This window comes from Emys orbicularis, chromosome 5 (assembly GCF_028017835.1).
Source record: "Emys orbicularis isolate rEmyOrb1 chromosome 5, rEmyOrb1.hap1, whole genome shotgun sequence".
NCBI lineage: Eukaryota > Metazoa > Chordata > Testudines > Emydidae > Emys > Emys orbicularis.
In genome coordinates, this window is record NC_088687.1 from 60,190,697 (window position 1) to 60,206,590 (window position 15,894).

The following is a 15,894-nucleotide window of genomic DNA, read 5'->3' on the forward strand; positions in this document are numbered from 1 at the left end:
AAACTACTAGAGACACAAAGAAGGGGGACATGATCAAATAAGTTTGATAACCACTGTTCTTAAATGTATCTGTTTGTGTTTATGGCTGTTTTTTGGGTAGGTTTCTTTTAGGGAGAGGTTCAGTACTTTAGCAAATATGTGGAGTTGTGTTGCTTGACATAGGGAATACAGACTTCTGAGAAAGATAAGCACAGAGTTTCCATATTGGATATGGACTCTTTAAAGAAAAAAATATAGTTTTAAATACCTACATTTAAATATCTTATACACAAAAGGAAAACTCAGAGGCCCAGTTCAGGATTGGGAGTCAGAGTGTGGTAGGCACTGTCGGTACACATAAGATAGAATACTTGCTCAAAGAGTTTACAATTTCAAGACAACACAGATGGCATACAAGTAAAGCGATCAGGTTGATGATAGGTCTTGAGCAGGTTGAAGGAGAGGGAGGCAGTCTTACACATCAGACTGGTGTGGGGCAGGTTCTGTGTGTAAGTGGCAGCATGGAAAAAAGCAGACACACATTTGTGGGACAAGTGGACATTTAAAGTTGGCAGTGTTGGCTGAGCAGAGGGCAGGGGCGGCTGATGTGATAAGATACTAGATCTGTTGAGTAGACAGAAAGGAGCAGAGATGTCAAGAACCTTGAATGTGAGGACAAAAAGCTTGAACTTGGTGTGTTGGAAAAGTAGGGGGCAGTGTGTGTTGGGGGGGAGGGGAGATTAACAGTAACATAGTCCGAACAGCAGGCAAAGATTTTAGCAGCTGCATTTTGAATGCAGTGGGTGATGTGGATGGCAGGGAGGCCATAGAGAAGGTATTTGAAAGGCATTTTATAAAATGCAGAGCATAGTGGTCTAGTATTCTGAAGAAGAACTCCAGAACTCTAGTCCTGTCCATTACACTAACCATTGCTCTGGCAATAAACACCTTGCAAGGGTGTTATGAAAATTTAATATTTAAACCTTCATTTAGAGTGTAATCTTCTCCAGGCAGGAACCTATCTTCTACACCTGTCCTTCAGCATGAGCAATACATCATTCTATAGCATGCTCAGGATGGAAAGCACTATGTAAGTGAATAGTATTACTAAAAGCAATAGGAAATTGGTTCTAGATTTTTAGGAGTAGGTGGGGACTAGATCTATCAGGAAACAGAGCAAAATCTATTTTAATAATCATTTAGATTTATTTCCTTTGTCAAATTGAGTCTACCCCCATCAGAACTTTCCAAGAGAGAATTAAAGCTCCTCAAGCACAAAGATGAATCACAGCACTGGAAGTCCAAGCCTTCAAGAATCATGGAGCAAAACCAATGCAGTGGATAGCTTAAGAATCTCTCTTCTCATCACATTATATCATGTTCAGCCTTTGCTGTTTTACTCCCTCATGTATTGGAAAAATATCCTTCAATCCCTGTTGTGTTTTTGCTAACCCCAGGTATGCGAGTATTCAGATGGAACAAAGTCCTTGAAGCTAGGGGACTTTGGACTGGCCACAGTGGTTGAAGGACCCTTGTATACAGTCTGTGGCACCCCTACATATGTGGCTCCAGAAATCATTGCAGAGACAGGGTGAGGATACAGCAGTTTTGTCTCCTAAGTTGGTGTGTAAAAGACTGTTTATTACTCTGTGTGTGTGTGTGTGTGTGTGTGTGTGTGTGTGTGTGTGTGTGTGTGTGTGTGTGTGTGTGTGTGCGCCAGCCAAATTTTGACCCTTGGTAAATATTTGATTTCACTGCTCTGTGGGTGTGGGTCATTTAAACTGGTCTTCAACTGCTTGTCTAATGAGTGCAATATATCAGCCTCTTCCATATATATTTCCTCTGATACCACTCTGCAAAATATTTGTGTGTGCACATGTAACTTAGATAAGAGATGCTGCTGCAGCTAACTGCTTAATTGGGAAGATGGCTCTGACTCTGTCACAAAGATTCTGGAAGTAAATCACAGACCTCTTGGTTGGGGAGTAGGTGATAGTTGGCATGAATAATTTGGATTTTCTAATATCAGATTGTTTGATGCACTGTTGCTCTTGCATAGCACAATTGTTGAAAAGTATTTTTGAGAGCTGTGAGAGACCAAGATGTCAAAGGGTATTTGATCCACCTGCAGAGCTAGAAAAATCAGAGAAAATGTGACATGTTTTGACCTACAGTATTTGTATTCATATGTTTAAAAAGAAAAGTCCTGGTTCTTCATCCTAGTGTTACTCATTCATACAGGAGACTCAAGACTTGGAAGCTTGCTCCCCAGTTTGGCAGTGTCTGGGAATGATGCAGAAGCAGTTTGTCCACTGTGGCAGGAGAGGGAAAGGATTTCCCCCCCTCTCTCAACAATATCCTCCTTTGATTATTATGGGCTGGTGCTGAAAAGAATCTGAATCAGACCAGAAAGCTATTGACTGTTCCATGGAGACTGGGGGATTGTGAACTAAAAACAAAGGAAAATGTGGGATCCTCAGGGCTCTCAATACTCTGGAGGACAACCAGAAAAATATTGACTAGATGCCCCTCTTGTTATACTCTGTGGTATTAACTGAAGGACAAACTCCACTCCTATGAAATGCTAATACATCTGCCTTTGGCAGACTCTCAGTATGTATTAATTTAAAAAACAACTAACTAGAGGTGACACATTTTGGAAGCTGCACAAGTAACACGTTCTCTTATTTTACAGATATGGCTTAAAGGTGGATATTTGGGCTGCAGGTGTGATCACATACATACTGCTTTGTGGATTCCCACCTTTTCGCAGGTGAGTTTAGTTCCAGGTCAAAGGGAAGATAGTAAAGAATTAATTACCCGAAGAATTGTTCAAATAAGGGGGAAATCTGATTCCCCTTGCGCCCCCCTGCCCCCCCTCCCCTCCCCCCAGCAATAGTCGGCTCCAGCTGTTTCCAAACTATTATTTTCCCCAAGTTTTTTTCTCCTTTTCTAACTGGCTTAAGCTGCCCCTAGTTTAGATATCACCCTGCCCTTTTGCCAGCTGTCACTTTTTCTGTGCACAAGAGAGAAGTGCATTCCTGCCTATTTTAAAAAAAATAAATAAATAACAGGAGTGGGTGACCAGCTGTCAGGTGTGTAGTGGGTGACCAGCTGTAGGTGTGAGAAGCCAGCTTTCTCTGTCCCTTTGTCCTCCAATCCCATACTCCACAGCAAGAGCTCAGTGCAGTGAGCATGTATTGTACACCCTCTAGTGTTTGCAGCTGGCAAGTTCAACTTACTGTTTTTATCTTGGAGAAGTGGTCACAGGTAAATTATTCCAGTTAGCAACGTTCATTTAAATATCTTATTTCTATTAGTTGAGCTCTGTAGATGATGATTGTTTTCAATCTCATTACAAACTTGGTGCCCATAATATGAAAGAGTTTGTAATCAGTGAATCAAAAATTTGTTATGGTTACTCTGCATGTCCAGCATATAATATCCATACTTAGATTTAATATCAACACACTTTTCTTTTCTGTGATTGTTTGGGATGGGAGTAAAATAAAGTAAAGTAACTGGAACTTTGGGAGAGAAGGAATCAGAAACCACATTTTAAATCAGGAAGTATCTAATTTTTATTATCAGGTGACCAGAGTTATCCATTATATATCATTGCCTGTGTTTTTTCAAGGGCATGGGATACAATTACACAACAAAGGGCACATTTAGATTAGCTGTACTAAAAGTTAAAATTCGCCACTCTGTGGCTATGTTGTTCCTCCCAGGTTATTTTTAAATAACTGTGGAAAGGCAGAGAAGTTGCCGTTTAGTTCTACAATTTGTTTTTCAGACACAGTTGACTGGTTAGCAATGTTTAGCTCGCGCTTCAAAGATGTACCATATCATTACAATTATTCTGTCATGCTTCTGACTGCAATAATCAGGTGTGAACAAATGTAAGAGAATCTGAGCAATATTGTTAGAGATTTAAACCACTAATCAGAAGTGAGTACAATTGTAAAATTGGTCCCATCTTATTCAACAGATCTGCTGTGTGTGTATATTCTGTTCCTGCCCCCCATCCCTCTTTTTGGCATTATAGGGGCTATTTCTTTCATTGTTATGGATTATGCCAGTGGCACAGGTTGTTAAATTCAGCATGGGATTGAATTTATCCCAGGTTTTCCTAATCCTCTCTATGTATTTAAAAAAAATTGTCGGATCGGCTCACAGGAGAGGATCACATCATTGCTGCTGGTGTGCCTACACACATCGCTTGCCTATTGTGGCTGGTCTGGAGCCATGGGGATGCTCAGGCAAAAGAAAAGACTAACTTGATTTACTTTTCCTGCCCAGCACCAGCAGCAGATTGTACTTTGTCTGTTACTGCACAGATGATTGTCCTCATGTTACCAATGCAAACTCTATTTGAATGGGAGACAGACTGCGGCCTTTCTCCTGTATATTGCCTCCCCATCCTCACCACTACTGACAGGATAACTATGGTGTAATACTGCCAAACTTACACTCCTAGAGTACAAGGTGGCAAACTGGGGCAAACTTCTGTAATAGTTGATGTGAATTTTGCTTCTTCACCACCTCAAAAATGTAATTTTAATGCCTGCGTGACAAAAATTACCCCTTTCTCTTGTTCTCTTCCATTGTTACTCATCCACAGTGAGAACAATCTTCAGGAAGATCTCTTTGATCAGATCCTCATTGGAAAGCTAGAGTTTCCCTCTCCGTACTGGGATAACATCACTGACTCAGCTAAGGTACTGAAATAAGTTAGGAACCCAGGGCTTCAAGCTGTGAAATTGACAAGCCAGTGGGAGCATTGTGCCTTCCTAGCTACACAGAATCTATACTATTGTTGACTATATTCCAAACCCTAGTACTCTTCAGAGCATGGCAGTGATGAAAATGCAGGTCTCACAACCCTACTTTCTGGGTGAATGATTGTAACAGAATGTTGATTACATTCAGTGAGCATTGCATGTAGTTTGGTTTATTTAAGGATGAGGGTTATACTAGGTTCAGTGCTTCAGCTGCAGTGTAAGTATCTCTCCAAATTTCCCCCTCATCACCCTTTTGAGAGAGGGCTGCTTGCTACGTGGACTGGACATTGTTCATTTCACCTGTTCCCATTTCATCTTTGGACTAGAAGCATTAAGCTGGCTAGAGCTCATTCAGATGCAAATAGCTGATTTGCCAGTTAAGTAAAGTATTAGTAAGATACCACTTCCTTTTGATTTCATAGATTCAGTTATTTAAAGGCAATGTTTGAAATTCTAACCCTAACTCCTGTAGAGGCCCAAATGCTATTTAGGGCCCTACCAAATTCACGGTCCATTTTGGTCAATTTCACGGTCATAGGATTTTAAAAATCGTAAATTTCATTATTTCAGCTATTTAAATCTGAAATTTCACAGTGTTGTAATTGCAAGGATCCTTACCCAAAAAGGAGTTGTGTGTGGCCGTCAGGTTAATGGAGGGGGGGGGTTGCGGTGCTGCCTTCAGAGCTGGGCAGCTGGAGAGTGAGCCTCTGAAGGCAGAGCCGTTGCCTGCGGCAGTGCAGAAGTAAGGATGACATGGTGTGGTATTTCCACCCTTACTTCTTTGTTGCTGCTGGTGAGACGCTGCCTTCAGAGCTGGGCACCTGGCTACCAGCCGCCGCTCTCTGGCCACCCAGCTCTGAAGGCAGTGCAGAAGTAAGGGTGGCAATACCGTGACTCCCCTAAAATAACCTTCCAACCCTCCTGCAACTCCCTTTTCAGTCAGGACCCCCAATTTGAGAAACGCTGGTCTGGCCCCATGAAATATGGTCTTTTGTGTGCTTTTACCCCATGCTATACAGATTTCATGGTCCATGATGCGTTTGATATTCACGGCCATGAATTTTTTTAAGGTCCTAGCTATAGTAGTGTTCCCGTGAGTTATGTGTAAATGATTGTTCATAGGATTCATCCAGAGTCCAGGGGCACATGGGTGCATTGCAGATGAAAATCAGAGTTATCGAAAGAAAGAAATTGGCTCCATTGCTCTCAATCTCCTAATGGCCATTGGCTAGAGTGGCATTGATGATAGCCTCATAAAAGACCATAGTCCCAATTCTTCCTTAAGATAAACCTGGCTTGCACTACTCTGAGAGCCAAAGCAACCCTAAAGCCAGCAAGTCTAGCCCCAGCCTAGGAGCGCATTCACACAGCTTACAGTTTTCATAGCCGTGTCTTCCCCTTTCCTGGCTGTTAGTATATGAAGTGTGGCCAGGGGTTCCCAGTTTTCAGCTGCCAAAATGGTTCCTTCCTCACATCAATTGGCAGTTTGCACAAAAGAGAGCAGCTGTCAAACCAGCACCAAGCAGCCTCAGAGGTGGCCCTCCTGCTCCAAACTTGAACTTAGTACAATATGACTAGCCTGAAGCATCCAGCCCACTATCCCTGGCTCGTATTCTTGCTGGGTAATTTGCTGAGAGTGTCATTTTCCAGAACTGGAGGGTGAACAAAAGCCTCCTAATTACACATGTATTGTTTCTCCAGAGAAGTTGCTGTCTACTAGAATAAGTCTCATTGGAATGTTCTTCATTAGTACATAAAGCAAGAGACAATCCTGAGGCTACAGAAACTTTCCAAAAAAAATGGGGCAGTTGAGTTTTAATGATGGGAATTATTTGACATTAATTAGTTTCTTCATGGGTGTTATTTTGTGTCTGGAACCTGCATCTGCACCAGTAAGTTAGTTGCCAGTTGCAAAGGAGGAACTTGAATTAATACATTTGATAAAAGTTGGAGATGAAAAGTTACACCTAGTGTTCATAACTTCACTGGCTGCCTTTTGTGTGACTAGGCTCTTAAGATTTACCATGGCTACAGACCCACTTGTGACAGTACTAAACAGAAGTTCCATAGAAATATGCAGTGAACCTAAGGCCATCTATTGTATAGCCTCTGAGCGTTTCAAAGGCCTTGAGTCAACAAAGCAGTTAAGCATATACTTACAGTTAAATGTATGGTGAAATCCCAGTGACTTCCATGAAACGTAAGCACATCAGCCCTCTAGACAATGCCCCCTTTTTTCCTGGCCTAACTCTGGGGATTCCCTTTTCATGGTGGGAGGGATCCTTATAAGATTGGTCAGGCTGGCTAACGACCCCTTTGTGCTTCTGGAGCAACACAGAGTAGCCATACCAAGGCAAAGAAACTAGCCCATAGTATAGATAATTAAAATTAACTAACATTGGGTGCTGTCAGTCATTCCTTTGGAATAGAATTCTTAAGTGCTCTGTGCTGATGGGTAGCTTTCATTTTCCAGCAGTAAAGGAATGGTATCATCATCTTAAATGTTTACAGATGGTTCTAGTGATAGCGCTTAAAATAAAAAAATTATCTTTGTGTATTAGTTTACTGTCTGTACAGTTAAATCATCCCTGCTAGTAATAGCTTTAAAATTCCAGGCTCATAAATGCACTTGGCTTTCGGTACAAGCTGGTGCTCTTGGCAGGTGCTTTCTGCTCTGCCATCCTCCTCATCCCCACTGAGCCCCCTTCAGCAGCTTTATCCTCTCTCTGTAAATTACTCAAACACTATGTGCCCTGTCACTTGATGGTTACAAAACATTATGGGACTTTCTTTTTGCATGAGGGTATCTGCTTATGTGCTGTACGCAGAGGGTTTAGGGAGGATGCAGTTACATTCTGACTAGTCTGTCCATGCTGCCTGCATGTATGTACAGAAGAATATATTTTATATTACAGCTGCAATTTAGAGTGTGAGGGTGAAATCCTGTCCCCCTGGGAGTCAAATAGGAGTTTTGCCATTGACTTCAGCAGGGGCAGGATTTCAACCAGGTAGTGGAAAAACACCACTTTGAATGCTGGGAAGAATTCAATGCAAAAGCTGCTTCACATTTTAATATTAATGTTCCCACTCTTTTGTTTTTCAGGAGTTAATTAGTCTGATGCTACAGGTAAACGTAGAAGCTCGATATACAGCAGCACAGATCCTAGGCCATCCCTGGGTGTCCGTGAGTAAACTCTGCATTGTACTTGTCCCTAATTAGATATATAATATTAAGCTCTAACTGTAATAGTGCTGTCAGAAGTAGTGACAGAAGTTGCTTGATAAACAGAATTGGGCAAGCTGAGTTCTATGTCCCCCATCAACAAAGAATGAACTGCCTATAAATGACACCGCAGAGGGCAGTTATACGCTGAAGTCTACCCTTCTGCTGCACAGAGGTTATTGTGGGCTGTCTTTTGAAGCAAATGAAACTGAATTTACAAAAAAGCTCACAAGAATAAGGGATGGAGAGCATTCAACTGGACAACTTCTTTTTGCTAACATGATTTTTCAGTGAACATGAGGATGCTTTAGAGACACAGCTAGTGTCGATAGCCAAGATGTTGGCTGTTTACCCAATAGCATAGGATTTTACATTCTATATTGCTACATAAGGAAGTGGGCAGCAACTTTATATTCCAGTGGAGCAGGGTGAGGGGTTTTTCCTAACAGAAAATAGGTTAGAAGGCATTGGGTAGCTCCTCTGATCCCCCTCCGTAGCACCAAAAATGCCCTCCATCCCAGACAGGCATGCTTGTGGCAGAGGGGCCTTATGGGTAACTCAAGCGCCTGTTTTTGAAATTTGGCCCAAAACATGGTGCTCACAAAATACATATATGGCAGCACCAGTACCTGCTTTGGTGTATAATATGTAGTCAGTGACATACTTTACATGCACAGTTAATCTGTGTGTAAAATGGAGAGGCACAATGTAGGGTCCCATTTTCAAAAATGTAACTTAACACTGTTTGTGTGTCCATAGGGAGAGACTTCCCTGGCGTCCATCTTTTGTGATCCTAATGTAGGAGATTAGTAATAAATAATAAACTGATCTCCCCTACCAACAGTAATAATCAAACGTTTATTTTCAAAATCATTTCATAGTGTAAAGAACGAGGAGTACTTGTGGCACCTTAGAGACTAACATTTATAAGCTTTCCTGGGCTAAACCCCATTTCATTGGATGCATGCAGTAGGAAGATGTATATACACAGAGAACATGAAAAAATGGGTGTTGCCATACCAACTCTAATGACACTAATCAAGTAAGGTGGGCTATTATCAGCAGGAGAAAAAAAACTTTTGTAGTGATCATCAGGATGGCCCATTTCAAATAGTTGACAAGAAGGTGTGAGTAACAGTAGGGGGAAAATTAGCATGGGGAAATAGTTTTTACTTTGTGTAATGACCCATCCAGTCCCAGTCCTTATTGCCAGCAAAGTAAAAACTATTTCCCCATGCTAATTTTCCCCCTACGAAAGCTTATGCCCAAATAAATTTGTTAATCTCTAAGGTGCCACAAGTACTCCTTGTTGTTTTTGCTGATACAGACTAACACGGCTGCTACTCTGAAACATTTCACAGTGTGTCATTCTGTGAACTTTCAGGCTGGAGCACTAAGCAAAATTGGTGCAATTTACCTCGAAAGAGAAGAACTCAAATTAAATCGTGGTTTTCTGAGAATTATAAAAGAAAAAAAAAAGTGTGTTGCTGGTGAATAACTGCCCCCATTTGTTTAGCCACTTAACAAATATTGTATGGATATAAATAGTCAATGTACAATGTATGGAAATTAAAGATCATCATTAGGCTTTATTTAAATACTCTTAGGTCATCAGCATTTTAATGGCTGTTACTTTTCCTTTGTAATGTTGCTGTTGTGTAAAAACATACATGTTACATTTAATGCCAGGAGTTGTTAGCAGGTGTCTTGTCATGGCACACTCGTAATATAGTGTCCTCCCTTAACCTGAAAAACAAAATACCACATTTTAAGCCAAAGTTTCTCCTGCCATATGCAGCTCACTTGAGCTCAGTGTAAACTGTTTCTCAGCAGCAGAAGACTTTAAAAAGAAAAAAGGTTGAATCTCTCTCTATGCAGCCCAGCAGTTAAATTCCCTGCATGAGCAGGGATCCCAGGATGAAGGAAAATCCCTTCTGTCGATTTTATTTGTAATTTTTCTATTTCCAAACACTTTCTTTTTTTTAACCCCAAACCTGAGGAGTAGTGTGTGTGTGTGTATCTTGTTTACACAGGATGATGCCTCGCAGGAGAATAATATGCAAGCTGAAGTAACAGGTAAACTGAAGCAGCACTTTAACAACATGCTACCCAAGCAGAACAATACAACCGCTGGGGTCTCTGTCATCATGGTAAGCAAATGCAGCATTTTTGTGTGTAGATATGACTTTGTATATTTGTCTAACATGTTTTAACCCGGAAATAATTATTTAAAGAACAGAGTGGTACAAATGCACTACCAAAAACAAGCATGGTATTGTTTGTGTGTGTGTGTAATCCTAGTCTATACATCATGTATTATGTCCCCCATTTCAATCTGAGTGGGTCACTGCTCAGGAGCAGCCAGGTCTGTATTGAGGTGCATTAGCTGAGCTGTAGATATTTCTTTTAAACACACACTCACTCACTCTCACTCTCTCTCTCTCTCTCAGTGCAAAAAATACTTCATTAAGCTCACCTGCTAGTTTGGAAATCACTGAAATCTTTTCCACTTCATTTTAATGGTGGTTTTCTTGTAGCACCTTTTGTCCCCAAGACTAAATTTTCTGGAGCAAATATTCTATCTAAAACCCACTTCCTCATCATAAAGTGTATTTAATCTTTTGGATGTTTCCCAGAGTTATGATTGGCCCTATCTAATCTCTGCAAATGAACGTTATCAGAGGCCAGACTTGGTAGGAAACATAGATGAATTTTATATAGAAGAATCTTAATGCATCCGAGTTGAATTTACAAAAGTTGTGCAAAAAAAAAAAAAAAAAATCAGACAACAGTGAGCTGTGTGGGTGAGCTCAGCCCAGCTCCATTTCACCAGTAAACTTGTTACTGACTAGTCATCACTGCTGTGCTCCAACAACTATGCAGACTGAGTTACAAGTTCTCACCCCTGCAAGTGGTTGTCTTTTTTCCAGCCCAGGGATGGATACTATGGCACAAAATGTGTCTTCAGATACCTTAAAGAAGTTATATTGCACAGCTATATATTTGCTATACTGAATATGCCACTCTGGCAACACAGCACTTGCAGTTGACTCAGTTAGTAGCCAGAGATGATTTTTTCCACTGTATCAATTCTATATGATGGCCTAGTAAGTGTAGTGTCACTGTCCCACTTTAATAAATATTTGTAGTTGTCTGCATGTGGAAAAATTATTTAAATCTGCCCACTTACATGTACATATATATGAATTGAATAGGTCACAAGTTCAAAAGTAGGAATTGTAGTAACATCAAAATACTCACAAGAGTGAAGACAATATTGATTTCAGGTTGATGCTGTTGTCTACATTTCATTTGACAGTTTGACTTGACAGTTTGAGAGGGACTTCAGCGCTTCATTCTTTATACAGTTGAGACTGGATAAGCCTGAAGCTGAAAGCTGGTACAAAATTTAATAAGAGCAATTTTAATTCTAACTCTCAGCCCCTCTCCAATTTGCATGCCACTTAAGCTTGTCTCAAATCTCTGACACAGTACAGCATCTGGCGGCTTCTTGGTGTGGGTTTTTTCTGTTACCTATGTAGCCAATGAAAACTTATTTTTGTTTATCTCCCTTTAACAAGTAGTAAGGAAAATTCATATCTGCCTAGTTCTGTAACTGAATATGCAGGGAAGACTAGGGATAATGTCTGAGTCTTCTATTAAGATACTTAGTGGAAAAAGGAACCTTATGAGAATTTAGTCCCAAACCTTTTTTCTGCCTCATCTTTGCGCTGGTTTATCTACAGTTCAGAGTTTGTGTTATCAAGTCCCTTAAACGTAACGTAGCATCACAAAGCCCTATCACTTTCTCTTTTATGTATGAGGAAACTGTTCAATGAAAACCCTCTATAGCATGATGTAGCCACTTAGTTCTAATACAGGTTCTTTGAAAACCTTAGAGAAGAAGTTCAGCCGCAGTTAGTACAGATACAATGAGGAGTCCTTGTGGCACCTTAGAGACTAACAAATTTAACACGGATGACACCATCATATGGTAGATAAGTGGAACTGCACAAGAAATCTGGTTCCTGCTGCCTTCAACAGGGAAAGCACTATTTCTGCTGCTAAGAATGTCTTGCTGTAAAATCCTTTTATTTACAGACTTTTTTAAGAATTTCAATATTATTTTTAAATCTAAATTTGTTTCAATGATGATAGTTCTGCTTAAAAGTAAGTGTAGTTTCTATCCCTTGCTTCCTTCCTTTTTCCTCCTTTCCCAATGCCTGCATTGCTTTCCTCTGAGTAGGTCCAAGGCAATGGTATGTACTAACTGCAATGTTTTGTTCTGCTGCACAAAATACATGTTCTGAGTTTGACAAAGAAAAAAGGAGAAATAACAGCTATCCTGAAATGGGCAGAATTTTAGAACTGCATAAAAGTGAAAGAACATCTTTCAGTGATGTTCCAGATAAACATTTGCCATTTTACTTGGTGACTTTTATATCTTTGAAACTTTTCTGCAAATCTAGGCAGAGTGGTTATTTTTCACCTTGCAAAACATCAGATTTTGTGAAAGGGAAGGTTGGAGGCAAAACGGCCCATACTGCTTCCAAGTAAATGGCTATCTTTGAAAAATGTGTGTGCCTTCGAGCTTGTCTACACATTAAAGCTAGTCCAGAATAAGGTAAGTGTAACTTTAACTATTCCTGATTTATTCTGGACTAACTTTCACAAGAGGGCTTGTGAAATGAGCAGTGTTATCCAAACAACTCCCCAAGCCACCCAATTATAGCTTTGGGACTATATAGCAGAATGTAGGGCAGGAAAGAAGTGGGCAAGCATGAGAGTCAGCACCTAGTAAGCTTGATCCTGTCATGCACCATTGATGCTTATAGCCTCTATGCTGCTCAGAACCAGTCATTGGAGTGATCAGCAGTATAGAATAATCTCCCTCAGGAAAAACATCATTAAACCTGCTGAGCTGGGCCCCAGCCAGTTGCAAATAGGTAACCAAATACTAAGTCAGTGTTGAAGCCTAACTGAAGATGCTCCCTTCTCCAAGGACCTGCTTAGGGACAGGCCCTCCAGTTAACTTGAAGGTACTTCTGTAAATTAAACTTTGTTAGTTTAATTTATCTTGCAGAGGTGTCAAGTACTTTTAAAAAAAAAAAAAAAAATCTCAGGGCAGATACTCTACAATTCCCCTAGAGCATCTTAATCCCCCATGCTTCCACTGCTATGTTGTTAATTATCCAACAACTATTTCCAGTAAAATGCAGCTTCATGCAAATTTAACACCCATAACAAAGTATGAGAGGAAGAGTGTTCTAGTTTAAATGAGGAAACAAATTCCTGAGACCTCCATTGCAAGCTCCTCTGGCTACCTGGGATTTGTCACAGGCTTATGAAATATGTGTGCTCCTTGTTAAAATATTGGCAGCACAGTCACACTCCGAATTTTGGTGAAAATGAATCCTTAGAACTTACTCCCCATATGGTGGTGTAACCATGCCTGCCTGCTTATCCACATCAGACTTGTAATAAAAAAAAAAAGTTAAAACTTTGTAAGTACTTCATCAAACTTGGTTCTATTAATGACCTGCTGGATGCTGTGGCGTGTATAGGAGATAAGTTATCCCTCTGATCACCAAAACACCCTACAATTCATTAAGATTTCTGATGTTATTTCTCCTTTTTCTGAGTCTAATGCATGCCCCAAATGTGTGTCGTGCAATGTTTTAATGGGGCAGGTAATATGGGTCATTGATGTAACTGTTTTTGTCTTTTACCTTCGTTTTTAGAACACAGCTCTAGATAAGGAAAGTCAGATTTTCTGCAACAAGCACTCTCAGGACTCTAGTAGAGCTGGTATGCAGAAAACTTCTGTGATTATTGCAGCTCAAGATCCTCATGTGGCTGGGTCCAAGAACCTCTCCCCTGCTTCTTCTGAGCCAATCAAATCCCCCACACAGCCTGACTCAGCATGTTATGACAATGCTGGGGAACAGCTTGCTCTGTAGAAGTGACTTAAACCAAAGCCAACTTCTAGGCCAGTAGACCCCTTCAACTTAATGAACATCCATCACATCTGTGGTTTTTTCAGTTTGCTCCCACTCTCTTGTGGCAAGCCCCAGGCAGACTGTCAATAGGTGGGTGGGTGAAGTGTGGGCTGTAGCTTTGAGTGCTCTTCCAGCCTTTGGCTTCTGAACATTAAGAGGGGGGAAGAAATTCTGAATGTTTAGATTTGTTTTTATCATTGGAGTTGGTTTAATTAAATGCATTTCTCACACCCTAGGAATCTGACTAGCTTAACCTAACGTGTAGTTAAACAAGAACATAATATGGATGAACAGTTACAAGGCCTCACGTATGCACAAACAGACTCTCCCAGTCAACAACTTGTTCCCAGAAAAGGCGTATGCCCACAAAAAGATGTATTTCTCTCCTGTCCTAGTGACTACAGTGAGTTGAGTTTAGCTGAGCTGAAGAGGCAAGTTTCCATGAAAAACTTGAGTGGATTAACTGTACAATATTGAAAGATAAGCTTCTCAGAGAAGGGGTCCTTTTTCTTCAATACCAGACTTCAGGATAGTGTTTAGATAATAAGAACTTCAAGTGACTTTGGATGTAATAACATGAACTCTGGGCATTTATTGGTCTGAAGACTGCAGTCAAGGTAGCTTTTTCATTCTAGCTATTGTGTATCCTCCCCTCACAACTACAGTATGTATTAGAAACAATAAAACTTCTTTGAATGGAAAGCTTGCTGCATGTTACATAAGCTAGGATGGAGCAGTTCCTAGTTCTAGGACAAGCTGACTAATAGAACTACTACCACTAACCACCATAAATAGCTGCCAATATTTTATTACCATCCCCCTCTTCATCTAGTGCAGGAACTGGAAACCATAATGGGGGAGACACTGCTCTGCAGTCAAGGTGTTTTATCTTTATCATACTGCTGGGTTCAATAGTGTATGTACTCTGCTTATTCATTTCCTCTGCTTGTTGATGAGAAAAATTGGTCCTAGCTCATTTTATTAGCTTTTACTTTCTACTAGAATTGTAACAGACCTGCAATAATAAACTTTCTTCATGAAAAGAATAATTAGTCATTTATTCCTGTGAGAACTCAATTTCCGGACAAGGCTGGCAGGATCAGCGAGGAACAACTGTCCCTCTTAAGTCCCTTAGTCTGAGCTAGCCCGAGAGCAACTCAAACCATTCACAAAAGAACAATTGTCACGCCTACTGATTGACTCAAGATATGCTGGTTTCCTTGGGAGCCAGTCAACCCTCTGTTTTCAAAGGTAACTGAGTTTAGGACACATTATGGGATTTGGGTGCCTATTGCTGGAAAGGACTAGTGCAATTTGGTCTAAGAAAAAGTGTTGACTGGTTAAGCTGTAGATCAGCAGCAAAGACCATATCAATATTTCATTAAAATGTAGTTCTGTTAAACTAGTTTAGAGTCAGTTTTGTTTCTGGGATAAGGTGGCTTGGCCTGGATTAAAGCACTGCTACTAACATGGTTTGACCCTGTCCAAACCATTGTATTACACAAAAAGCATACATTGAAGATAACATCTCAGCCTCAGAGTACAGAAACTAGTCGAACACCATGCAGACAGTCATGTTTGGTATACATCTTGTAAATTTTACATTTAACATGTCATGGGTAGGGCCTACGGGAAGAAGTGTGATTTTAGATGGGCTGGATATAATGCAATGTAGGGTGTCTCTAGCATAGGGGGCAGTATGCTGAAAGTGACAGATGAGTAGGACAAAGAATGAATTGGGTGATTGTGCAGAGCGAAGGAGGGAAAACCAATAAAGGGAGCAAAAAAGGGCTAGACAGTTGGAGTAGCGGTCAAGGTAGACCCAAAGAAGTTGAAAAGTGGTAAGGACCTAGCCAATTATTTTAGGTCACAGGTGTGGAGAGGACCTACAGATGGGTTCTGAAGGTAG

General features: G+C 40.6%; 1 protein-coding gene across 1 annotated transcript in view; it reads left to right on the forward strand.

Moving 5' to 3' along the window:
- Positions 1–13,946, forward strand: part of DCLK2 (doublecortin like kinase 2) — a 136,265-nt gene extending 122,319 nt beyond the window's left edge. Inside the window, exons 12-17 of the mRNA XM_065404874.1 lie at positions 1,437–1,570; positions 2,675–2,752; positions 4,604–4,700; positions 7,867–7,947; positions 10,020–10,136; positions 13,728–13,946. Of these exons, the coding sequence (XP_065260946.1) occupies positions 1,437–1,570; positions 2,675–2,752; positions 4,604–4,700; positions 7,867–7,947; positions 10,020–10,136; positions 13,728–13,946 (726 nt within the window). The remainder of the gene's footprint in view (positions 1–1,436; positions 1,571–2,674; positions 2,753–4,603; positions 4,701–7,866; positions 7,948–10,019; positions 10,137–13,727) is intronic.
- Positions 13,947–15,894: the final 1,948 nt, after the last annotated feature.